The 11,319-nt window shown below is 39.9% G+C and overlaps 1 protein-coding gene across 1 annotated transcript; it reads right to left on the bottom strand.

The window, feature by feature from the left end:
- Window positions 1–669: 669 nt before the first annotated feature.
- On the bottom strand, window positions 670–2,070 carry CHRM2 (cholinergic receptor muscarinic 2; the record flags this gene model as incomplete). The annotated part of the gene is made up of 1 exon (XM_082308485.1): window positions 670–2,070. The coding sequence occupies one exon, from the start codon at window positions 2,068–2,070 to the stop codon at window positions 670–672; it is 1,401 nt and encodes a 466-aa protein (XP_082164611.1).
- Window positions 2,071–11,319: the final 9,249 nt, after the last annotated feature.

The raw sequence follows: 11,319 nt of genomic DNA, 5'->3' as shown, positions 1-11,319 counted from the left end.
ACAAGCGGCAGACTTTGAATGATACACAGGTTAGGCAATGGTTACATGTCGAGCATAAGTACACTTTCAGAACTGATGCAGTTTTGGAAATGGTAGTATCATAAACAACATAAAATAACTTTCATCATGATTTACCTAACGTTAAGGTTCTTACATGACAGTGACAAAAAAGCTTTAGACAACTTTGAGCTTTAGAAACCTTCTACCATGACTCATTTGGATTATGTAATGATCTTCCACACTCCTATGCCTCTTCCACACAATTATTGTTAAAACTCCTTTTTTTTTCCTCTAGATGAAGACATATTAAACAGACACAGAAAAAAAAAAAAAAGAAAAATAAAGAACAAGTATTTTACACAGAATGATGAAAAATTGTAGACTCTAAAGCCCTTCTGCAGAATATTCTCAGAAAGCAAGGAACTGTGCCTCCAGTCCACATACTTGAATAATTCCTCAAACATCCCCATGTCCTCAGGATTTATTTTCAATAATTAAAAAAATGTTTTTAAGTGTAGTTCTCAGGGGTGGAGCTGGTGCCCCATGTCAGTATTTCCACTAACATCCTGGATTGCACATTCTGTAGAAGAGCATAAAGTGCTGTGGCATTTTTTTTTTTTTTAATTTGGAACTTCTTCACCCTTTCTATTATTATTTTTATTATTATTTTTACCTTGTAGCTCCTATATTCTTGTAATGACACATAAGAAGGTGCTTAAAGGTCTTCTTGAAAGTAGCATTGCACAGCGCATAACAAGCAGGGTTGATGGTGCTGTTGATATAACAAAGCCAATAACCAATGGTCCATACGGTGCTGGGGATGCAGGATGTGCAGAAGCTGTTGATGAGCACCATCACATTGTATGGGGTCCAGGTGATGATGAAGGCCAGGAGGATGGCCAAAATAGTCCTTGTCACTTTTTTCTCTCTAGAAGGAGGTGGTTTCTTTTTGGCTGGCTGCTTTGTCATCTTGACGATTTTCCGTGCTACACTGTTCTGCTTCTCCTCCCCGTTGGTGCCTACAATCTCCACAGTAGTGTTGGTGGGGGCACAGCAGTCACCCTTTTGGGACTTGGTGACTATCCTGATGCATGTCAGCTTTGAGTTCTCCACTTTGAGATGGTCTTGGGAGGCAGAGCCCTGGCTGGCATCTTTGGCAGCTTCATCCTCTTTCATGTTGGAAGCGACCACACTGACAGAGGTGGAGTCGTTGGAGCTCTCCTTCTCCTCCCCTTGAACACAGTTCTCCGTCACAGTCTCTCCGGTGGTTTTTCCGTTCTGAATTTTGCTGTGCTCCAGCCCATCCCCACTGGTTGGGATGTTGTTATTGTTTGGTTTCACTATTTTACCTTGGACAAGGCTGGGGGAAACTGTATCTTGGTTTTGGGCAGCTTCCTTTTTCCCTTTCTTTATCCGACTCTTACTGGCTTGAGAGATTTGCCAGTAAAGGACAGTCATGATGATAACAGGCAAATAGAAGGCTGCAATGGCAGTGCCAAAAGTGACGGCAGCATTGGAAAAAAACTGTATGTAGCAATCCCCATCTGGGACAGTCCTTCCTCCCACAATGAACTGCCAGAAAAGAATTGCAGGGGCCCACAGGATGAAGGACAGCACCCACGCAGCTGCGATCATCATGCCTGCCATCTTAGTGGTCCGCTTTACAGGATATGTCAGAGGCTTGGTGACACAAAAGTATCTGTCAAAGCTGATAATGAGGAGGTTCATTACAGAGGCGTTGCTGACCACATAGTCAAGAGCCAGCCAGAGGTCGCACACCACAGGCCCTAAGGGCCAGTAGCCTATCACAGTGTAGAGGGTGTATAGGTTCATAGAAAAGATGCCGATGATCAAGTCAGCGCAGGCCAAGCTGAACAGGAAATAGTTGTTGACAGTCTGTAGGTGCCTGTTGACTTTGATTGACACCATGACCAGGATGTTCCCAATTATGGTGACTAGACTGAGAGACCCTGCTACCAGGACGATGAAGACCACCTCAACAGTTTTATAGGGGCTCTCCAAAGCCATCACATTTTCAGTGGAAGAGTTTATGTACGTTGAGTTATTCATTTCTGTTCTGCTAGCAAGATACCCAATTATTACTTAAGCCTGCAGAGGAAAGAAAACAAAACAGATACCGTCATGAAATTAGTCCGTTTACCTTTAGGAAATGGATCCCAGAAAAACTGCTTGGAAAGAGTTTAAAGGTAGAAGATGTATGCAGAAGGACCAGTCAGCTTTGGCTAATGAAAACACCTTGCAACATATATCCCCTTAGGAGTAACCAAAAGGATACCTCTAAATATGTGACAAAGACAGAACATTTGAATCCAGATCTAGATTTTTAAGTTCTCAGATGCATTTTATTCTTTGTCCTGTTATAAAACTAATAATGACTTGAAAATTTTGGAACCAGATCTGCATATTCATTTCTTTCCTACCAACAAAATAGTTCACTTTGCTCATTTCAAATCCTATTTCAAACAAAAAAATCCAGTCCTGAGGGTATGCCATTCTTATAACCAGTGGTGAAGATGTGATTTACCAGGAGCCAGATCACACAAAGGTGACTTATGTTTCCACCTTTCCTTCATGTTCCACCTGGGTATGCTTCTGTGAAGTTTATGGAACAAGTTTGTGTCATGTGTCCCTCTAATTTTCTTACACTGCAGTTAGTTACTTTTTTTGTTAACACTTGCAAAGATTTTGGCACTGCATCAAACTAAAGTTATTAGTCTGACAATAAACAAAAAAAAAGGTAAGTCTGTTGAAGTCAATAGAATTAGTAAACTCACCTCAGCTGAGCATCTGGCTGTCTAGTTAGATGTGTACCATTTTTTTTTTTTTCCATTTCAGTGAGATTAAAATGATTTTTTTACATCCTCTTGGCTATTTGTACCTGGAAAAAGCGTTGGTTTGTTTTTTTTTTTTAGCATGATGAGGTTACCTCTTCATGCTTGCTTGCTTGTGCCTTCCTCAGTTTTTTCAAATCACAATATTTTTAACCTTTATCACATAAAGCTACGACGAGAGGTATGAAATGGATAGCAGGGTAACGATAAAGAGCAAAACAGATAAAAATCAGTTCTGTTTATACACAGAAATTCTTTTTGTGCCCTGTATAGCTTACCAGGAGTACTCAATAAATAGTAATTAAACTACTAGCAATAGACATTTGATAGAAGACCAAGAAAACAGCACATGCTTTTGCCTTAAGGATATGTGCTATGCTTTTGTGCATCCCCTGGAAGTCAATAGAATGCACTGGAATTGTACAGCCAGTCTCCGAGTGCTCATTATTTATGAGCTGTGCTCAAGGGATTATTGAGGCATGAAGGCCAGATGTGACAGAGAAGTTAGGTTGTTTCTAATTGGTATATTCTCCTTTTTTCCCCACTCATAAGGCATTGCTTCTTTAAGACAGAGCTTCTAAAAATGGGGGTACAATCAAAGGCAGACAAAAAATTCAGTTATGCTTGGCTCCTCCATACATCAGGGATTAAGGAATCCTTCTCTGGCCCCTGCGACCTACCTGCTGATGCACAGATATATACAATCCATGTCACTTTAATGGAGCAATGCATTTTCACTGTCATTTCATTGCCGCATATTTTCTTTCAGATGCAAAAGGAAGAAGATGATGCAAAATATCAGCACAACAGCAAAACCCCTTCTGACCTCTAAGAAAAATAAGCAAGTCTGTCTCTGTGGAAAAGTTAAAATGCTATGCCAGGGTAAAGGTTTTTCTGTCTGAGGCAACTTTGTAATATTGTAATTTATACTTAAAGAAATACAACTGGCAGAAGGTGGGGCTCATGCATTTGCCTTTGCTTTTAAAAACAGCTAAGATTTGTTTGCCAATTCCATGTTGAAGTGAACACATGGATAAATAGATGAACATAAGGCTAGGCAGATATATTTTCCTACTATCTATTCACAGGTACATCCCGAAAAATCCTTGGGATCATGTTCAAGAGAACAAAACTGTGAGGAGGAATGCTCTAATTGAATATGTGCTTTGTACAGTAAGAACAGGCTGAGTGGAATATGAAAGAATTTATACTCTGTGCAAAAAATAGACAGGAGAATAGCCCAGACATCTATAATATATAGGACTGTCATTTCAGCAACTCACTGTGTGTTTTTCACCCAAAGCCTCGCAGCTGAGCAGCTGGCTATCTAGTTAGATGTGTAAGATACCAATTTTTTGGGACAAGCTAAGAACTTCTCCCAAGCAGATTGTTTATGAACATTCTTGACAGAATGCGCTTTTGATGAAAAGACAAAATAACACACAGAGATGTATTGATTTAAAAAAAATTTCAGCTGAAAAGAGTTTGCAATCCAGGGCTCTGCAGCTACCTCTGGTGACAGAGAGTGAGAGGGGGAGCAACAAGGGAAGAGAGTGAGAGAGGATCAGAACGGAAAAAATTGTGCTATATGATAAGAAACTAAGTGATTCTCTACAATTTCATTTTGACAAAATGTTCAGAGGTCTTGTTTTCATTCCACTGAAGAACTAAAATTCATTTTAAAACCTTAAAACTTGTTGTGAAACCAAATTACCATCTTCCAGCTAACTTTGTTCCTAAGTCTTTTCAGCTGATTTTTTTACCCACTTCCAGTGGAAATATTGGTAATTCAGTATAAATTCCCTTGATTTTATTATCTCCGCTGCAAGGAGCTGGATGACAGCTAAAAGCTAATTTTACTTGTTAGGAATAGGATTTCACTGTGTTCTTTTGAATGGAAGCAAAGCAGAGGAGTCCCTTTCCCTGTGATCTCTCTTTGCACAAAGCTTTCCTGTCATGAGAAGTCTGGTAGTTCTGGACTGCAAATTACATTAACAGTTACGGCTTTTTTAGGTATGCAGAAACATACCTGCTGTCACTTACTCCAGTAAAGTCTTCCCTTGCTTGCATCAATATGATTGTAAAGTGAACCAGATTTTGCTGTGTGTGTTGACGAGAAGGCATAGGGCTGAAGAAACATTTGATTTCAACCAACATATATCATCGCTGCTGAGAGAACTACCATTATATGGGTAGAGACAGGGGTATGCATGCTTCCTAAGCCAAGACCCCCTGACATCTGCTGGACTCTTTCCTGTTGGCTCCAGTAGGGTTTTAATCAGGCCTGTAGTGAGGTTTCTGTTTCCTATTGTGGCCGCTTGCTCCCTCGGTACAGGAGTGCCTGTGGAATACTTTTGTTTTTGTCATGCTACAGAGCCCATCTCTCCTGCTGGAAAGGCAGTTGTTATTGGAACAGATGTTATTCATCAGGCAGACCTATGGGGCAGAGGCATTTTAAGGTAATATGACCTCCCGCTATGAGAAGTACCAGATCTTATTCTTGAACAAACAGAGCTCTCCTCTGCAAGCCTATGGGTGTTTGTGTGAGTTGCACAATACGGCACTGACTCCCATGGGCTACCATAATTTATCTTTGTATACTAAGTGCATTCTTGCTAAACAGAGAATACCCAGAAAAGGCAAGAAATTTCTCTTGTGACTTGAAAACCAACCAAGTTAATTTTCTGAAATATATTTTAAAATATATATGACTTCGTGGAATGCAAACACCGTTATCACTGCATGGAAAATGTCCAAAGCCAAGAAATCCACATATAAAATAATTCATTGTTTGATATTTGATATGTAGTTGGGAAACATCTCTAGTGCAGTAGTTTCTCCCCTCTAAAGAATTACTTTGTAGTGCCGAAAATCATTCCCTTCCCTTCTCTTGAGGAGACAAGGGTTTGGGGCAGAACTGGGGGATTTGCTGGGCCACATGGTACATTCACTTTTGGTCTGGTGTGATGCCAGGTCTTTTTGCAATGAGTAATAGACAGGCAGAAGCAGGGCACGAGTGGGTTGACCTAGACCCCCATTACCACTCGCAAGGAGAAATGTAGTCCAGGCTGGGGTAAACCTTCACAGAGCATGCTGGTAGCCCCGGTCTCCTTCACTTCATTTACCTCCCTAGCAGTCCCGGAAGAGCAAACCAGAGGTCTGATGGGTAAATTCTGTAAGCTGGTTCATTGTAAAAGGGTACCGCCGTGAGTGTGAGGAAGCAAAATAATGCCATTGAGGGTATTCATCCTATTCCGTTGCAGACCCTGAGGAGGAAGCCTGCAGAAATGGGAGGGCAAGGAGAAGGGACAAGGACTGCGTGTCACTCTTAGGACCATGATCCTCAAACAGGAGGTACTTAGGTATTACATCCTGCTGGCTGTGCTTTCCACTTGTCCTGACAGGGTCCCATCCCTTTGGTGCAGATGAATCTCGTAGCAATCATTGTAATTTTAAATTTAGAATATATCTCCAACATCTGTCACAAAACAGACTACGTAAATGTTGTGGAAACTGAAAAAAATGGCTGATATGCCATGCCTGTCAAAGTTTGTTAAACAAATACTTCCTTGTATTGTGCATATTGCCAAGTTAAATATGGTAAGGATTTAATGGCTTCTTTGAATCCTCTGAAACCATATAAAGGTCAAGACATGAAAGAGGAACCAAATGAACTGTACCTGAAAGTTATATTTGTGATTTAAATGGGATTATCCAGGAATCTATGTGCATTGCTACTCTGAGCACTTTTCAGCATTCAACTCTCAAACAAAAGTAAAATATACTTTTTTTAACTTCTCCTCTTTGATCCAATTCCTCTCCAGTCCAAACCTGTGTAAAATGTGTAAAATGGATTTGATTTTTGCTGTAGCAATAATATTTTTTTTTACCCGTACTGGTTTTGATCCTGAACTGCACTGGTTTTGATTCTCAATTTGTTCCTGGCACGATTTAAAGCCACAGTGTGAAAAAAAAAAAGAGATACAAAGCCTCTAGGCCTGTGACAAATACACTAGGCATTTTAATCAGAATTTATTACAGACTTAAGACAGATTATACATGTAGTCTGGGCTTTTGGTAAGAAATACATTTCAGAAAATTCCCAAATATCAGAAGACTAAAATCTTCACCACATGGCTTACCTTCTGTAATCCATTTGAAATTAGAAACATCTTTGCAAAGTGTTACAGCCTCAGTGTGGTCAACCCTTGTCATTTTCATGCACTTTTTCTCAATCAACACGTCATACAAAAAAACATATTTTGTGGGCCTGTGTGGATCTACTTTTCCCCATCTCCTCATGAAGGATACCTAATGGCAAAATAAACAATTTCTGCACATATCTTGAAACAACAAGTAGATCATAGTTGTAGAGCATTAACAGAAGCAGAATAACACTGTGCCATTAACAAGAATTGAAATAAAGCAAAAATAAAAATACTCCCCCAAAAGCAGTAAGGAACTGTACATGAGTAGGCGGCAGTGCTGGCATCAACATTGTGCTATTGTTAGGGTCTGAGGATTTGTACAGATATTAACTACATCTTGCTCACTATTGTTCTAATAGTTTAAAACTGCTAAATACAGTGCCATGAGCCCAACTGGTTTTTATTCAAAATCATATAATCATAGAATCATTTAGGTTGGAAAACACCTTTAAGATCATCGAGTCCAACTGTAAATCTGGCACTGCCAAGTCCACCACTGAACCATGTCCCTAAGCACCACATCTACATATCTTTTAAATACCTCCAGGGATGGAGACTCAACCACTTCCCTGGGAAGCCTGTTCCAGTGCCTGATTACCCTTTCAGTGAAGAAATTTTTCCTAATATCCAACCTAAACCTCACCTGATGCAACTTGAGGCCATTTCCTCTTGTCCTATTGTTTGCTACTGGGCAGGAGAGACCGACCCCCACCTCGCTACAACCTCCTTTCAGGTAGTCATAGAGAGTGATAAGGTCTCCCCTCAGCCTCCTTTTCTCCAAGCTAAACAACCCCAGCTCCCTCAGCTACTCCTCATAAGACTTGCTCTCTAGACCCTTCACCAGCTTCATTGCTCTTTGGACACGCTCCAGCACCTCGATGTCCTTCTTGTAGTGAGGGGCTCAAAACGGAACACAGTATTCGAGGTGTGGCCTCACCAGTGCTGACTACAGGGGGATGATCCCTTCCCTAGTCCTGCTGGCCACACTATTTCTGACACAAAATCATACAAGGAAAAGTATAGGCAGTATAGACAAAAAAATACAATAATCTCTCTAGTTTCAGGAAATAACCAAAAAGAAGCAGTTTTTCCTCAATGGACTGGATAATTATGTATTTCTACTGTATTGGTACTGTTGTTAGTATTACTATTGTTGTGTTGATAGTCACCCACTGGTGCTACGGCACTTAATCTATTATGTTTCTGTAAGTATAGTTTTGGCTGCAGATATGTCTTTGGTTTTCAGGACCTGTGTAATCAAGAGAGAATTTGCATTTGGTCTTCGGGCAGCTGACATCATTCCAAGTTAAATTCTGCATCTTAATACATTGGGCAAACCTGGAAAATATGCTTAATAAGCATGGTTTTATCTAACTGGTTTTGATCCACAAAAAGGAATTTTTACTTCCTGGACTAGAGGAGATAACTTCACTTATGTGCCTCCTTATTCTTGCTAGGATTTTATACAAAGAATCCTTGGTCCTAAACCAGTGAGCAAATAGCCAAGTATCTTGGTAAAGTTATGGCAAGGCTTTTCCCTGCACTCTGGTGGAACCGTATGGTCCGTATCATTCCTTCTGAGTCCTACCTGCAATACTGTGCACCTTGTCAGAGGTGCTAACACGCTGGAGGGAATTTGCAGAATGGCAATTGAAAAAGCATAGTGTTTCACCACTACACTTCAGGCAAAGTAAAAAGTTCATGACATTTTCGCTGTGGAAAGCTAGAATAGAATAGCAATATTTTCCTATTTCAGGTAAGCTGTGAAGTGTGTGTGTGTGTGGTCTGGAAATGTAGTTACTAAGATCAAAAGAATTTTAAAACCCTGAAATCAGAGAACAAATGATTATTTGGTCTATGGAGTATGAAAGGCAAAATGGAGCTCTTACTGAAGCATCCCACAGTTCTCTCTAGCGAGTTGAGTTAAATGGATAGGATCTCCATCTAGAGGCACAAAAAGGTAGCTACCACATAAAGCAGTCATTTCCAGCAGTAGGATGGCTTCAACATCTGCTGAAAATTTAGGTGCAACTTAAGTCTCTCTCAGGTGGAGGAGCCCCATATTTTATTAAAATTTACATTTTATTATCATTAAGGAGCAGTTATATAATTTGATGAAATTATGAACCTATTACAATTAGATATTCTTGTAGCAAACAGTCTGAATACTGAGGTATAATTAGACTGGGATAGCCACTGCACAGACACACATGCTCAGGCCTGAGTTTGCCCACTGCAAGCAGTATTATTTAATTGTCACTTTAGGCATGATCCAACTCAAAGTGTTGTTTCAGAGTAGGTCATAAATGGGTCAGAAGAGTGGCTGGTGTTATCAAAAGGGGCTAGCTCATGCCGCACACACACATTTCATCAGTGGACCTATGCTGATTTCCACTTGCAGAGGTTATAGGCTAGCTAGAAAAGGGAGGTCGAAGTGATAGATTTCAGTTTTCCCTTGTTGTGCTGCACCACTGTTGCTGGAAGTTGACTGAAGCTCCTCACACCAGTCAAGCCCAACAAAACAAGTTTTATCTGACTATAACTATCTTCTTCAAGCACTTCAGATAAAATACTCATACCAGAACTGAGACTAAAATTGTACCTATCCTTAGCCCTGAGAAAGGTTCCCTCAGCAGAAGAGTTATTTAAGCTTCTGTTAAAATTGAATTGAAGATCATTTAGATTCCAGGATATATTCTCTGAAGGAACAGTGCCATGATAGGTAAGTACTCCCTCTGCAGCCCAGCACAAATTGGAGGCACGGTACTTCATTATCCTCATATCAGCTATCACGCCTGTGCTATTAAATAGAAAAACCTTATAAGAGCTACTCAGAGTCCCTGGGTGACAAGCAGCAAAGCTAGAGAAAGAGGAGAGGGTTCAGAAGGCTGACTGAAACCAGCTTACGATTTATTCTGAATACCTGGAGCTAATATGTAACGGAAATGCATCTCTCACTTAAAACATATACAGGTAGATCTAAATAAAACCAAAACCAAAAAAAAAAATCAAACAAACAAAAAACCAAAACCACACTCTTTCTGTTTAAATGATTTTTTTTTTTCTGCCAAAGCCTGAAGGAGTATTGGTGATGAAATAATAAGAGAGAACTGTAATACAATACAGTGGGATCTCTCAAAGAACCACTGGTTAACCCCTTCAACCTGCCAGTGAGTACAGCAAAGATGCTGTGATATTTCAGTGAATCTCTGCAAATCCTTCCAAGTCAGGGAGGTCCTTTTGGGACCCTGAATAAACCCATGGAGACTCTCACTGTTCCTCAGAGATTTTGCAGCTTTCAGTAGTGTATCTGACAGGAATATTAACATACTGAGGGCCCAAAGGGGCTCTTACTGAAGTTGAAGAAAATCTTTCCTTTTCCCTTGGTTGGAAACAGTGTTAGTACATTGATTTTATCAGTGGTTTCCTTATTCGCTCACTTATGATCTAGCAGACTCACTTGTGGTACGTCTAGATGATCTTGAAACTGCTTTGGAAAGCACCTAGTTTCTCTACTCAGCAAATGCTTTTAAAATTCTTGTAAGTAAGTCCATCACAGTCACTCTTACATGAAGTTCTCAGGAGCTTGAAAATCTAGTCCGTTCTGCTTCTGTGTCCATTAATCTTGGGGATTTTTACACATCTTCCATCTTACTTAACAGCTTACCTAAGATGTAGATTAGAAGCACAGAGAAGAAAGCTGACTCAGATATAAAAGGAGTTGGCTCAAATTCTTTGCAAGAATTTAAGCATATATTGAACTCAAGTTCAAACGTGTTTCTGAGAGGGCAGCTAAACCTTTTTTTAGGCTTGTATTTCTGCAGACCACATTTGAGGCAGTAATAGTGAAATAGTGAAAGAATCTATTTAGTTCTTTACTTTATCAGAAAGGAGTGGTACCTAAATTCCCAAATCAGAATCCATCTTTCCAAGAGAAATATCCAGTCTGAAAGAAGACTGAAAGATGGAAAGATGCTAACAATACTTAACAAAATGCTTGTAAAATGTTTCCAAATCTCAAATGAAGTGTTTGCTATAGCTAATTATAAACATGTTGATCACAGCTATGAATGTTTACTGTGAGCCTGCATGATCATCTCCCCTTTTGTGGACAGACAACCTCAAAGATTATATATTCCTTGCCAAAGGAAGGAAATATGTATTTAGCAGTTTTTCTGCAGCATTTATGTTCACAGTTACTACATTATTATAGGCTCTCTAAGTCTCTGACTGTGTTATGTTTCGCTAAATGACTGCTA

This window comes from Platalea leucorodia (genome assembly GCF_965183815.1).
Source record: "Platalea leucorodia genome assembly, chromosome: 4".
Lineage (NCBI taxonomy): Eukaryota > Metazoa > Chordata > Aves > Pelecaniformes > Threskiornithidae > Platalea > Platalea leucorodia.
This window is presented reverse-complemented; position numbering and strand designations above follow the sequence as displayed.